Raw genomic sequence first — 15,134 nt, 5'->3', positions numbered from 1 at the left:
TGAAGCTGCTCTCTCTTCTCCCTCTTCTGTAGGAAAAATGTTCAAGTCTCTGGATCTGAGCTTGATCGTGGAGTTCATCTTGATGTTCTATAAGGACAAACCCATTGACTGGCTGCTGGATCACATCCTTTGGGTGAAAGTCTGCAACCCTGAGAAAGATGCAGTATGTAAACAACCTCCACTGAAGGGAAACCTATTGTGCAGGGGCAAATGTATGCTTGACCTGTGTTCCAGAGATTTTTTTCTGTGAACTCTGGTGCTAAAAGGCTGCACTGAGCCGTGTTGTCCCTGTGGATCATACTGCAGGGTGTCCTGGCAGATTGTGTAAGCAAAGGCTTGGGAGTTTAGGCTTTTGTAGCCTGTGGCTGTCAGAAAAAGCATTATTTCTGCATCTAGGCACTAATAGGGTATTCCTCCTCCAGTCCTTGAGGAGAGTAGCCATTCACTATTCTGTATTATTTCTAATTCCAGTGAGCTTCTCTCCCTGAAGCCATGCTCTGCTTGCTGACTTTAACCCTAGAATAACCCTTTGGCTCATGTGTTGTACCTGCCTGGAGCTCACATGCAGGCTGCCCAGGGAGCTCACCCCAGATGACCCAAAAGCAAGCCCACCATGTGCAGCATGTCAGAGTGAAGGAAGAGCACACACAGCTCTTGCTGGAGTTTCCAGGAGGATGCAGAGTGGTGAAATGGCTCCATTTTCATGCTGCCATCTGTTTACAGAGCCAGGTCTGCATGAAATCTTGCTGACAGAAGCCCCCATGCCCTGCAGAGGTTGTGTTTGAACTCCCTCAGCAGTGGTGGTTGAGGGACTGAAGCAAATGGGAATGGCAGAGGAGGAGGAGGAGTGTGTGTGACAGCAAATGTAAGATGAGCTCACCACCAGTTAGTCCTCCATCTCCTCTCTGAACATATTGTATTTACTCATTCACTCCTTCACCCTCCTCCCCCGGCAGAGAACGAGCAGCAGAGTCCCCATTACAGAGCTTGGAGCCAGACACTTAGGAGTGACCTCATGGCCACAACTACTTTGTGGTGGCAAATACCAGAGCAAGAGGTTACTCCAGGGGTAAATATTCTGCTTATGTGTCGGGAGGAGACGGGGCACCCTCAGGGCTCTGCAAAACTGGGGCAAGGATGTGTTTTAATTTGTCCTGGCCTTGCTGGCTGAGGCTTTGACGTTGGCTCCAGCCCCCTGTGTGCAGCCAAACCAATCTTGGTTGATACTCGTTGTGTCCACCTGGCACACGTGTGACAAAGCAGTCCCCAGGCCTGCTTGGCAGCCCCCAGGGTCCTCACAGCCACGGTAAAGCTGGAGTGGTGGGATGCTGGGATGGAGCTGGGAAGAATGCTGCAGTTTGTGCTCAACACCCAGCCCCCCAGCTTTAAAATCTTCAGCTTGAGCATTGATTAAACACAGATCCCACTGCACAGGATCATCTCCTTAGCTCTCAGTTTTGCTCATCTACCTGGTGGAGCCAAGGTTTTCCCAGGGGAAGCTGCAGACCTCTTAAATGTGTTGCCTTTTTAAAAATTAACCTACTTTCGGTGTGGATTTCTGGCTCCTTTCCCCCACTGTTTGCATGATTAACTCTGCACATTGCCCTTTCAAACATGACTTTCCCTGGTAAATCCCACTGTGCAGAATCAAATTGGTAGCAGGGAGGATTTGTCTTTTTGATTGGAAGTTTGTTTGACCTGAGCTTTTGGTAAGTGCTTTGCCTGTTCTGGACATATTCTACTCTTCTTTTTTAAACTAATTTTAGATTTACCTGGGGTAGAGCTGTGTGAAAGGATGACCTTGTTACCACCGACTGAGTCATTCCCCCTCCTGGTTAGACTGAGACAATGTTGCTTTCAGCAAATGCTGCTTTAGCAGAAGGGGAAAGAGGAAAAAAGAAAAATCAGGAGATACTGTAGCTCCCTCTGTGTCCCTTCCTCTTCCTCTCCCCATCCAGACTGAGATCAGACCTGATGCAATTGGGGGTTTCTGGCAATGAGAAGGGTGTCTCTCATTAGCATGGCTAGTTTTAATTTTCTAATGTAATGTGAGCTGGATTAGGGGATTAGCTCCTCGGCAGCTTTCAGGGGTCATGCCTGGAATTTCCCAGCTCTGGGCAGGGTGATGCCCATGTGTGCAGGGCTTGGTGTGGTTGGTGTTCCCCTCTGTGCCCTGCCTGGTGCCAGGCAGACAGTGCCAGTGCCTGGCAGTGGGTTTGCTACTGGGGTTGCTTTTGGGTGGGAGGTTGTGAGAGCAGATGGTGGTAGGGGCGTGCATGTGTTTCTTTTCTTGAAGAAAGCAAAAGTTGGAAAAACAAATATCCTCTCTCTCCAGTTTTTAACCCTGTATTTTTGTCCTGCTCCCTCAAACTGAGATAAATGAACTATTTTTAAAATGTCTTCACTCTCTCAGTATTTTTCTCCTTTGTCCTTTTTCACTTCTCCATTATCTCTCTCCCTCCAGCCCATGGAAAAACACGGGCTGGATCCAAGTTGCATCTCCCAAATTTATTTACAGGGTGGGATGGGTGTGAAGCAGCCAAACAGCTCAGACAGTGGCACGTGCCATGCATCTGCCTAACAATGTTTGCCAACAAGCTGAAAGCTCTGCCTGGCTGAAGGGAGCCTGCACTTGCTACCTGCTCCCTCAGGCTCTGAATCATCCCAGGACTTGCTGTACCCTCAGATACTGGTGATCTCAAGCTCTGAATTATAGGGAAAAGGCTTTCTCGATAAGCCAGGCAAAAAAAAAAAGAAACAAAATTCTCTGTCTGTCCCTACCTGACAGCACCCAGAGGAGATTTGTTCAGCATTTGCTAAGCTCTGATTGGCAAGGAGACTTTTGGCTCTTAAACCTGGGCACTGCAGCTGACCAGCAAGAGCCTGGGGGTGGCTGGCCAAGAGTCATAGGCAGGTTCCTCCGGAGTGTGGTTAAAAGCCCTCTTGCCAAATTGAATATACAGGAAGGTATAGGGATGGAGAAGCAGGGTTTGTCACTCCTCATGCACTTGTCTGTTCCTCTTGTGACTGCAGAGGTTTCAGCATGGGGCACTGAGGGATTGTCTCTTTTCAGAAGCACTGTGACAGGCAGAAGGCAAACCTGAGAATCCGCTTCAAGCCCTCACTCTTTCAGCATGTGGGAACCCACTCCTCCTTGGCTGGGAAGATACAGAAGCTGAAGGTGGGTACTGGCTGCCTGCTCAAGCTGCAGACAGCCTTTCTGCCAGGCCTGGCCTGCAGACACCCAGGAACTGGCTGCTTTTGGGTTGGGGACACCAGTGACAGCAGCTGGTGGCATGGTGACAGCTGGATTTCTGTGTATTGGTTGTGGTTTATTCTAAATTACAGTTAGCTCATGTAGCTCCTACTTCTAAGTATGGCAGTGACCAAGAGTCACTGCATGCTTTTAAGCCTTGGTACTGGTCCTTGCCTGAGTGCTCCTGAGATCCAGCCAAGCATTGCCCTGTCTGGTACCTTCCCCAGACTACTTCTATCCCTCATGCTTCTGCACTGTGCAAATCAAAAGCTTTAAATATGTGATGCCTTATTGTGGGGACCTCTCTTCCTTATGGATGAGAGCAGCTCATGACCTTTTTCTGCCCTTTTGCTTTGCATCCACCAAGGACAAGGATTTTGGCAAGCAGGCCCTGAGGAAAGAGCACGTCAACCCTCCAGCAGAGGTGAGCACCAGCCTGAAAACCTACCAGCACTTCACCCTGGAGAAAGCTTACCTGCGGGAGGACTTCTTCTGGGCCTTCACTCCCACTGCTGGGGACTTCATCAGATTCAGATTCTTCAAACCACTCCGCATCGAAAGGCCAGTGCTTGGGGGGAGTCCATGGGGAGGACCTGGGGGCTGCCTGGAGCATGTGGAGATACTTTCCTTTTACTCTTCTGGCTCATGTTTAATTTCTTGCCCATCTCATGCTTGACTGCCCAGGAGTAGGGAAAAGTGCTCTTCCAGAAGAAGGAAGATAAGCTGACCCTTTTTTGATAGGTCCATGTACATTTCTGCCCCTCTGAGCAATCCATGCTTTAGCTCATCTGGCCCAGAGGGTTTCCTTTCAAACCATGTGCCAGTGGGAGTTGTGGGAAGGTGCCTGTCAGCCTTTTAGCAGTGCAGCCAGGGGGAAAGCTCTCATGTCCCCCTTCACTCAATGTGGGTTTCCATGGCTTTGATCTCTCTCACAGGTTCTTCTTCCGCAGTGGGAACATTGAGCACCCAGAGGACAAACTCTTCAATACGACTGTGGAGGTTTTGCCATTTGATGTAAGTGTTGTATTGAGAGGTGGGATGGGGGAGGAGTGGGAAGCAGAAGAGGTTTGAGAGAAGGGAACTGCTTAAAGCCATCAGGAAAAAAAAGAAAAAAAATCTTAACAAGACTCAAGTGCCTCGGAGAGGTGCTGGCTGGGAGCCAGGGGGTCATGGTGGGGTACCACCTCAGGGGCAGGGATGCTGTGCTGAGCAGGAGATGAGGGGATGGAGCTGCAGTGGCAGCAGCAGCATGGGGGCAGCAAATGTCCTCTTGGTTTGGGGCATGAGGCTTGAGGTGGCAGGCAGGAGGATGACATGTCACAGGCTGCTGGTGAGGGCAGTGCTCAGGGGGATTGCTGCTGTTCCTTGGGGCTTTTGGGTGGCTCTTACCACTGACATTGCACAGAGCTCCTCTCCTCCCCACAGAGCCTGCAGTCAGATAAGGAAGCCTTGCAAGAGGGAAGGGGAACAGTCGTCAAATACCGCCGGACGCCGGATGGCTACATCCAGATAGGTACAAGCAGGGTGGGGGCTGGCAAGCTGCCTGCTGGGTTTGGTAAGACAGCCCGGGTGTCCTCACCTTCAAATGAATTAATAATCTTAGTGCTTCTTGCTTGGCAAAGAGTACTTTCTGCTTCCCAGGAGCCAGGTCGGAGCAGGATTTAATCATCATTATCTCCTCTCCTCCACTGCCCTCCCTCCCCCCTTAGACTGGGTGTCTTCTTCAGGTAGTTCTCAGTGTTCTGGTGCCTCTGCTTAGACCTAGGACCAAATTATTCGGATTATCCATTTGCCTAACCTTAAAAACCTCCACAACAGGAAATGTCAGGCTGTCATCACTCTGTTCCCCTCTTTTTGCACAGCTGTGATGTCCAGCCAAATACTCCCCATTTTGTTTTATTTAGCTGTTTGGGGTTTTTTTGTTCCCCTAAGTGCAGTATTTTGCACCGACAACCACACTGCTGCTGTTTTTCATCCCGTCTCATGCTGGGGAGCTGCTGGCAGGGGCTGCTATGGTGGCTTGTGGTCCCCTCGGGGGGATCCCAGCTGCCTGCTTGCTGTCCCCGTGTCACCCGTGTGCTCTCCCCACCAGGCTCCTTCTCCAAGGGTGTTGCAGAGGGTGAGGTGGACCCATCCTTCGGGCCTCTGGAGGCCATCAGGCTGTCCATCCAGACCGACTCCCCAGTGTGGATCATCCTCAGCGAGGTAAACTGAGCTTCCCTGGCAGCGGGACAGCTCTGCCCAGGGCTGGGGCTCTCCATTGCCTGGCCTGGCCTTTCTCTCTCTGATCCCAGCCCTCTCTCCTTTCAGATTTTTATCAAAAAAGCAGAGTGACACAGACACGAGGAAGCGTGGATCCCCGGTCCTGCTCCCTCCTCCCCGCGGCGCCTCGCCCGGGCGCAGGGAGGGCACAGGCCCCAGGGGCTGAGAGGCCTTGGCACAGGGGCTGCCAGGCCGGCACCGCCATGCCCAGCCGGTGCTGCGGGGCCAGGAGCTCATCTTCTCTGGAAGAAGAGCAGAAAGCAAACCCAGCACCCACCCCGTGCAGAGGGACGGCTCTGCTGCCCTCGGGGGGGACGTGGCTGCCGCGCACGTCGCTCAGGCCGCAGGGGACGGTTTGGGGTCGGGATGAGCTTTAGCAAGCGTGGGGACAAAAAGCACCTTCAGCCCAGGACGGGGCGATGTCTGGCTGTATCTGGGGACAAAGACGGGGGGGGTTTGGTCACCTTGAGTCCTGCCAGCCGACCCTGCGGATGCACGAGGATGGGGAGATGGCCAGGGACCAAGGTCTGCATTGCCTTCAGCCAGGCGGTGGCCCTGGCCACAGCTGAGGATGGAGAGAGGGTGAGGATGGACCCTCCTCCAGCTGCAGAGAGATGAATCTGAAGGGGTTGGAGCTATGAGTATGGCAGGGAAAGCAAAACAATAAAATATGCCACACTGTGCCTGCCAGCATCAAACACAGCCCCTTAACTCACGGTGAAGTCTCCAGTGTCTTCATGCCTTGAGATTGAGTGCAGAAATCATCTTTTTAAATAACTATTTCAGTTATTAATTGATGTGACCTTTTTTTTTTTTTTTTTGGGGTGGGGGGAGGGAAGGGGAAAGCAGAAGTAGCCCAGTTCAAAGAAATAGTAGGGATTAGTGTAAATCCCAATGTCTCTTCAGCTATACACTGGAATGCATTATACTACTTTATGTGCTGTATTTTTTATTATTGGATACATTTGATTTTTCAAGTACATCTCTATATATAAATATATAAAATAATGTGCACTGTAATAAAAGCTAAATTTAAACTTTTGGTGTGGTGATGAGAGTCACTCTCAGCAGGAAGGCCCTTGCTCTGGCTCTGCCTGCTTGTTCCCCACTCCAGCTGGGTGGGTGTCCCAGGGGGCTGGGGACCAGCCAGAGCCCCTCAACCCTAAATGGGGTCATTCCTCAGCACTCACCACTACCTGATACTCCCAAAGCATTGCTTATGGGAAAAGCACTTAGAGCAGCCCAGTGGGAGGCTGATTATTTTTTGCCCCAGCACCACAGGAATCTTCACCAGTTATTAAAAAAAGAAAGATGAGTCAGGTTTTTTCCTCAGCAGGGAGTAATTGAAAGCACTTGGGCACCCATAGATCCAAAAACGCACTTGTGGAACAGTTGTCTTCTTAAAAATATGATCCCTTTTTTTTTTTTTTTTTTTTTTTTTTTTTTATAGCCACATGCAGCTCAGCAAGGAGCTGCCTGCTTGATGCTTCCTTTAGCTACCTGGGAACCCTGAATTTACAACAGAGTGGGAAATCCAGACAGGGGGCAAAGTCCTGTTGCTGGGTTGGTGGTGGGTGAAGTTAGGACCAAGCCAAAGTCAGTCACATCAGTGGCCAACACAGACATTGAACTACAGTCAGGCTGCCTTTTTCCTAAAATTTGTATATAGCTTTAGACAGGTTTACCCATCCTTTCAAGTTAAACACAGCATCTTTTCCCATGCAACCCTGTCCCCTAACCAAGAATTCTCTCACACCTGCTCCCCAAGAACCATTGATGATCACAGGTGATTTCTGTTGAGAAAAAGAATTTATTTTTTTTATATCTATCCTGGGTGTGATTCTCTAACATAGATCATTACAGCACTAAGGAGCAGTGATGAGAGCATGTGGGGCGACTGGTGCTCCAGAAGGCAGAACCAAAGGCATTAGAGTGTTTAGAAAAGACAGTGCTGGAAAACCTGGCAGTTAAGCCTGTCAAAAGGGGTAGAAGCTGGGAGGGAGGGAAATCATCAACAAAGAAATAAGAGCCAGAACCCACCTACTTTCAAGGTAAGCACAGAGCTGGGGAGATTCTTGCTGCCATGGGAGTCCCTGCCCTGCACAGAGTGAGCAGTGGTTTGGGCTCACCAGGTGCCAAGCAGCTGTAGGGGCTGTGCCAGCTCTGCCATCCACAGGGAGGAATGGGGCAGCAGGAAATGTGCCAGGAATCCAGTCACTGCCAGCCCCTCCAGGAGCCAGGCACTGGCATCCAGAGGTCCCAACCTGCATGGGAAGAAAGCACCATCAGACACTGCCAGCCAGGCTGGGCTTGGTGTCCCCCATCCTGCTCTGAGATGGTGCTGGGGAAGAACTGGTGTGGCCACAAGCATAGGAGGGAAGGAAGCCTGTGCTGGGGAATGCATTCTGCACCCCTGGGTTGGTTTGGGGTGCCCAGAGCCTCAGCCAGGTACTGACTATCCCTGTGCAGCCACCACGTATCCCTGGAAGTACCTGAAGTGGGTGTAGAGGTAACAGCAGCCCCCACACTGCAGCCAGACCTGTGGGGAGAGGGGAGAAGACAAGTCCTGGGGGGGCCAGGGGTCCCTGGACACTGCCAGTGCTGCAGCCCAGCTCCATCACCCATGTCCCTGTGTCCCTCTGCAGATGGGGACACAGTCACAAGAACCCAATGCAGATTGACTCAGCTTTAGAACACTGTAGATGTTCAAATAATTTTTCTTCCTTCCCTTTTTGTTCCATGCATGCTGGAGTTGGGGCACTCCTCTATCCCTCCAGAGAAAAGGGAACTTGGCTTTCCCTAAGTCACAGCCTCACAGTTACAGAGGATGTGCCTGAGTTGCAGTGGGATTTAAAATATTTAAAAATAAACTACTGTGGAAGGGACCTACAACAATCATCTAGTCCTGGTCCCTCACCAACTCAGGGCATGTAGTTTGGACTGGGGTTCCCTCTCCATCCCCCTTACCTTGATGGAAGAAGATTCCAGCAACCCAGAGGAGTGAGATGAAGATGGGGAAGTGCTGGGAGCAATTTGCCCTGTTGAGAACCAGAGATGAGCATTAAAACCACATCCTTGTATCTCAGAGATGGGTTAACCAAGGCCAGAGAGGTGAGCTGGAACAACACGTTGGGACAAACTGAAAGGGCTGGGAAGAAGCAGTGTTGGGCTGTGCTGGGCAGAAAAAGCCTTTCCTGTAACATAAAAAATCCTGTAAAACACAAAATCTGTATTTTAGAGAAGAAAAGCACCAAAAAAATGCATAGGTATCACCTCACCTGCATTCATGTGGGCATTGCAACAAAAAACTGTGGCTGAGGGGAAGTTTTGTCTTTGCTGAACCCTGAGCAAGTTCTGTCCTGGGTGCCAGCACCTTCACAGACACAGAATACAGCTACAGCCTCACAGCTGCACGGGTGGAGATTCCTTGACAGGATTTAAGGAATGTTATCCTGGCCTTGAGTGAGCACAGCCCAAATCTGGGGGTCACACAAGCCATGCTCCATGAGGGAGCCTTCTCCCAGATCCAATTCAGCAAAGGTGATCAGCTGTTCAGCCAGGTTTTCGTCTTTCCTTTTTCTTTTAGTGACAAAAATACAGATTTTCTGCAGGACATGATGGTGGGAGCTGTGCTATTGGAGACAATGGGTATGTTTCTTGATTTTTCCTACATTTTACCACTCCCTAAGCAATTTAGTCTTAAATTTGGCCAGAAATTTATCAAGCTTGGGGAACAGAGCCAGACTGGGAGCTGGAAAAACTCTGAAGATCCTTAGGCTGCAAATGCAGTTTGAGCTTCAACAAGAGGAGGCTGCCGGGTTTCCATGAGTGAGTAATAATACCTTTTTCTTCTTTTTTAATATACCAGACCAAATTCATAGAATCACAGAATTGGCTGGGTTGGAAGGGACCTCAGAGATCATCAAGTCCAACCCTTGATCCACTCCCGCTGCAGTTCCCAGCCCATGGCACTGAGTGCCACATCCAGGCTCTTTTGAAATATCTCCAGGGATGGAGAATCCACCCCTTCCCTGGGCAGCCCATTCCAATGTCTGATCACCCTCTCAGTAAAGAAATTCTTTTTAATGTCCAACCTAAACCTCCCCTGGCACAACTTGAGACCTCTTGTGCCCTCTTGCCTTGCTGAGAGTTGCCTGGGAAAAGAGCCCAACCCCCCCCTGGCTCCAACCTCCTTTCAGGGAGTTGTAGAGAGTGATGAGGTCTCCCCTGAGCCTCCTCTTCTCCAGCCTCAACACCCCCAGCTCCCTCAGCCTCTCCTCATAGGATCTGTGCTCGAGTCCCTTCACCAGCCCTGTTATTATCCATTTGTATCCTTTTCCACAGAGAAAACAAGAGAGGAAAAAGCCCCCAGTGAAGAAATACTTTCTCAAACCTGAGGCTGCCTGTGCAGAATGGAGCAGAGGGCTGCCCAGCAGGCTGCAGCCCCCAGCATCCCTGGGCTGACACACAGCCCATTATTCAATTAAAAGCCTCATCAACAGCTACCCAGTAGCAAAGGTTGGTGCCTCCCATGCAGGCTGCCTTTTTGCATTGCAAAAGGCCTGAAGCTGGTGGTTTTGTCACTCCACAAATGCCTGCAAGCTGGCAAGGAAAAGCAGCTGCTTTTTTCAGGATTTAGTGCTACTCTTCAAACCAGCTCCAGCCAAGTCCTTTCAGTTGCTTACGAAACAACACAACTGAAATAAAAGATGGGATCTGGTGCTTGCTGGAAGCCAAAGGGAACTAAGAAGGATTCCAGTTTAGCTCCAGCACTGCTCTCCCCATAGGAACAGAGCAAAAAAAAAAAGCCAACAATGGCCATAGGGATGGGCCCATAAGTGCTGACTGTCATAGTACAATAACTTAAAAAACGAAACAAAACAGAAAACTAAAAACATCATTATAGCTGGTTCTGCCAGCAAGGCCATTTGCTTCAGTTCAACAGCAAAACCTTAAAAGCAAATATTAAGCTATTAATATAGCTTCAGCTACTCACAATTTGGAGCCAATATCAATATTAAACTTAATTATTATGATGCATTAATGCTCAGAACCTCTTCCATCCAGGCACTTATTTGTAATTTGGCTGTCTCTCATGATGCCATGGGGAAGATTACTGTGGATGGACAGAAACACTCAGACAGAAACACAAAGTGCTCCAAATCATACTCAGACCTCTGCATGCATTAAAAAAACAAAATAAATCTAGAATCAGCAGCAGTAAGTGTAAAGGTGACTTCAGTCTTTCCTGGCAGTGACACTTTGCTCAACTCACATCTAGATGCAGTGACCACAAACAAATCAAAATCTTACTGAGCTCTGAAGATCCACTCAAATTCAGGGTGACCTCTTGTCTCAGGAGGGGAGATCTTGTACTTCTGTTGAGCACAGATCACCTGCAGCACAAAATAGGCTAAAAAAGAGAAAACCACAGGGATGGTAACAATCCAGCATTTTTATTTTTTTTTTTCCAGCTAAGCTTTATCTATCTTGGAATCAAACTAATGCTTAGAGGGGCAGAGCTGACATTGCCTAGGTTCATAGTTCAGGGCTGTCACACACAGCTTGGAATAAACGTGCCATTTATTTCAGGCTGGTACTTTAAATGGATATTTGGTTATCTTAGCACAGCTCATGTCCCATGCTGGCTGGCACTTCACATCCTCTCACACCCAGCACACAGCAGCAGAGCCCTTGGTGCTGCTCCCCAGCAGATCAAACACACCCAGGGAAGCCTGGAACACACAACGAAACATTAGTGAGTCCACACTCCATCTCAGAACCTCCTTCTTTTTTTTTTTTTTTAGTTTTAAGGTTTGTGTTTAGAGTACTAGAGCACTCTCAGCCCACCTGATGGGAACCTCCAGCACCTCCAGCTACACCCTGTGGGCACAAAACATTTGTACAAGCAGCATCCAACTTGTGAAGCACTGAGATATTAAGTCCACTAGGGATGCTTGGAAGTGTGGCAACAGGAGGAAAAAAGAAAGGGAGTGATTATTTCTTCTACTCCATTCATGCAGAGAAGCTCCAAGGCTCCAGCAGTTCCAGGAGCAGCTGTGCTGCCAGTGACAGCTTTGACCTAACCTACACTGCTCCTTTGTACAGTTACAAGGGACATGGGAAGTCACTTCAAAAAACAATGAAAACTTGTTAACAAGATCTGGACTGTTCTGCTTTCAGATGACAGGTCTTACTCCCATGATTACTGAGGTTTAAAATACCCACATACCCACATACGTGGGTGTACTACTACACTGCTGCCTTTATTGAAAATGAGAATTTTCATATAGGAGAAATGCTAATGAGCAAACCAATTACTTTGGTGGCTGTGGCAGAGTGCTGCTAAGTGAGTCACTTGGATCAGCAAGCTCCTAACATTGCAGCTTTTCCAGAGCATTACACAGGGAGACAAGGAGCCAGGCTGCAAGGACTGCCTTGTGGCCTGTCTGATCCTAACAAAGATAAAAGCAGAACAGCAGGAGACAGAAGGGAAAGCAGGGACAGATGCTGCAAGATTAAAGACAAGACAGATCCATGCATGATGGCAGAAAAGCATTAGAACATATGTAGAAGAAAAGGGAATTAGAAACATGAATAATCTGATGCTATGTGACCCATGTATTGCACAGCAAATCATCAAGTTAAATACACAGACATCCAGTCAGGAAAATGCCCACTTTCTAGCATTTTCCACCCTGTGTGCAGTGACCCAACCCTAAGCAAGAAGTGCTGGGAGAGAAAAGTGTCGGGAGGAACAAGTTTGCTTTTTCCTTTCTGATTCACACGTAGGATGCTGATTATGGTCAGGAGTGAGGACATTGTCCTGCCCTGAGATGCAGCAGGGTGCAGTGCATTAAGGATGAAGAATCAGCTTCCTGAAGCACCTCTCAAAATGAGGCATTAAGACAACCATTCTGCACAAGCCTTCTCAGCACAGACTTTTAGGGGAAAGAATTCAACCTACTCTGTGGAACCATTCAAACTATTTTTTTGTGATTCCTGCCTCAAGGTTAAATGTTTGTGTGGATTCCCACGTGGCTCATAGGGGCTGAGCTCTCCCTGCACCTTGATCCTCAGTGGAAGCATCAGCCAGACCTTCATTCTCTGTTTGGTTATGTCCACAAACATGTCAAACCATCTCAGAGCTGATACCTGCCACATTTGAGTGAACCCAGCAAACAAGCTCTGTGGGGAGTGACAATGACAGTGCATAAGCTTTACTTTGAAGCCACAAAAAAAAAAAAGAGGGAAGGGCTGTGAAAGAAAAATGTGGTAATTTTGTCCTGTTCTGGTCCAGAGTTTAGCACAGGGCAGGAGAGCATCTACAGAGCACTAAGCTCAGACCTTTGCTAAACTGAGCATAAATAAATTAGAAAGGGGAAAGTTACTTGAAAGAATGCAGAAACTGAGGTCCCTCAAGAAATTAGGAAGCAAAAATAAAAATCAGCCACCACTGTACTTAAGCTCTGCCATTACACTGCACCTGCTACATCTGGATGTGATGCAGGAGGATGTGTAGAGCACATCTCTACTTCCGTGCTTGCCCTTCTCAGGATGAATCTCATTTCTCTAACACCTCCTTCCCAAATATGCAAGAAAAGCTACTGCACAACTCTGCAGTCCAGCTGACATTAGCACACATCCTGCATATTGGGAGAAAGGAAAGAGTATTTTAAAATTGCTCCTTGGCTTCCCAGGCAGAGACCATAAAACCAGGAGACTTTATCCAATCAGAAGTAGATAATGTTTGCTATTTATCTGCTGGCTTCACACCTATATGGTTCTGACATCAGAACTGTAAGGTGTCATTAGACACAAGGATCTTCCATTTTAGTTCCAGATATTTCCCTGTAAATAGTTTGAGGGGAAACTACTGATGATACAGACTTCTCGAACTCTGTTCTTCAAGTAGCACATCTGAGTTTTAAATAATGCTTGTATTAAGAGATTTATCATCTGATGGCTAAAAATACATCAGGTTGCTCAGAGATTCACATCTGTTTGTAAGCTGCATTGTGACAGCTCTGTGGTGAATTAATTCAGCAATTAAAAACCCCACAGAACCCTTCCCTTATAGAAATACAAATATTTAGATAAAATGGGGGCTCTATCCACACCCCAGGCAGGGAGCATCCCCTTCTTTGACCCTCCTGAAGCCCCAGGGGGAGAGGCCTTTTACCAAAGGACCCACAATTAAACACAAAAGGCAGACAGATTTTGGCAGCACTCTGCTTGTTTGTAAATGGTCTAAAAAAAAAAAAAAAAAAAAAAAGCATCTATTTAAATTAGTAGATGTTGCCAAGTTCCCTTGAAGAGGTCTCTATTTCTGACCAGAAGGGCTTGTATTAGTTTCCATATTACTGTGTGCTATCAGCTCATCTTGCCACCCACTCTTTGCAGCTAAGCTGTTGGAATTGAACACATAATATTTGTCAGAGGAGAAAGGCACATGTATGTGATGTTCTTTTCCACATACACAGAGTATATGGTTGGAGCTGACCTCTTCCTGAGCTTATTTATTAAACTGCCTTTATTTTGGCTACCTGCAGCCACTCATAGTTACAAATTGCCTGCTGAAATTCAATCACAGAAAATATTTTAAAGACATTTTATTGATTAAATTGTTTTAAGTTTCAAAGTAAAACTTAAATTTCATTCCTTACTAGGATGCCAGCTTTGAGGTTTGTGAACCATCTCAGTCCCCATTACACAACAAACCCCTCAGGCCCAACACTGTAAACAGCCAAACACAATTTTACCACGTTGGGAAGCAGCAACTTTCACTCCATGAAGACTCCAAGCAAGACACAGGAACCAAGTTCCACAAAGTCCAATATAATTAACTCAGCACTATTATATGAAGGATATTTGCCTTGCTCCAGGACTCCCAAAAGTGTGACAGTGCCAGCAGATCTTTTGGTTTCTCATGGTGCTGACTGTGGGCAGGTTGGATGGGTGCAGCTGCTCTCCCACAGAGCCTCCTCACTGCCCTGTGCCAACACTTGTTCCCTTTACCCCACCCCAACTCCCCCCACCCCACTTTCCAAAGCAGACACATCAGAAAACTCCTGTTCCAGACAAATGTTTTTTGCTGAACCACCAGACAAAGTTGTGTGCACAACCTGTAAAATTCTACTAATGATATTTACAGATTTTGGTACCACGATTATGTACTGCCAGCAATTGAAAGGTGATGGGCAATTTTCCAGCTCTTTTATTGCTAGTTTAAATCAGCTATAAAATACCTGAATTATGTTTGAGGTTGTAATAATTATTAACATGCATTTATGAATTAATGACCTGACCTTCTGCTCCTGTTCCAAGTAGCGGAGTTGATAAGGTGAGAAATTTTCTAGACTTCAGCCAAAATAACTTTGAAATATCACTTCTGCTACTGGATTCTAAATTTTTTTCTGTCCAATATAGGTCAGTGCAAAAATGTCACCAGCAGTCTACTTCTGCCTACACCACTTCAACAAAAATTTCAGGCTTTAAAAAGCACTCCCAGATTTGCATTAACTTCAGGCAAAACACTAACACCAAGGAGGGAAAAAGTAAAAAAATTACCAGTTTCTGAGCAGAGGCTGGTTACAAGCTGCCAGTGAGTCCTTAA

At 47.7% G+C, this 15,134-nt stretch overlaps 1 protein-coding gene and 1 pseudogene across 2 annotated transcripts in view; one reads left to right on the top strand and one right to left on the bottom strand.

The window, feature by feature from the left end:
• MGAT4B (alpha-1,3-mannosyl-glycoprotein 4-beta-N-acetylglucosaminyltransferase B) overlaps window positions 1–6,560 on the top strand; it is a 48,604-nt gene extending 42,044 nt beyond the window's left edge. Inside the window, exons 9-15 of one of the 2 annotated variants that reach the window (XM_071759058.1) lie at window positions 33–163; window positions 3,077–3,181; window positions 3,624–3,817; window positions 4,192–4,270; window positions 4,682–4,769; window positions 5,349–5,461; window positions 5,567–6,560. In XM_071759058.1, coding sequence (XP_071615159.1) covers window positions 33–163; window positions 3,077–3,181; window positions 3,624–3,817; window positions 4,192–4,270; window positions 4,682–4,769; window positions 5,349–5,461; window positions 5,567–5,590 — 734 coding nt within the window. In that variant the 3' untranslated portion in view covers window positions 5,591–6,560. Of the gene's footprint in view, window positions 1–32; window positions 164–3,073; window positions 3,182–3,623; window positions 3,818–4,191; window positions 4,271–4,681; window positions 4,770–5,348; window positions 5,462–5,566 lie in introns of both variants that reach the window. The other variant, XM_071759057.1, reaches the window with a different exon arrangement.
• Window positions 6,561–6,605: 45 nt separating this feature from the next.
• LOC139803230 (leukotriene C4 synthase-like) lies at window positions 6,606–12,649 on the bottom strand (annotated as a pseudogene).
• Window positions 12,650–15,134: the final 2,485 nt, after the last annotated feature.

Source organism: Heliangelus exortis, chromosome 15, assembly GCF_036169615.1.
Source record: "Heliangelus exortis chromosome 15, bHelExo1.hap1, whole genome shotgun sequence".
In the NCBI taxonomy this organism is placed as follows: domain Eukaryota; kingdom Metazoa; phylum Chordata; class Aves; order Apodiformes; family Trochilidae; genus Heliangelus; species Heliangelus exortis.
This window is presented reverse-complemented; position numbering and strand designations above follow the sequence as displayed.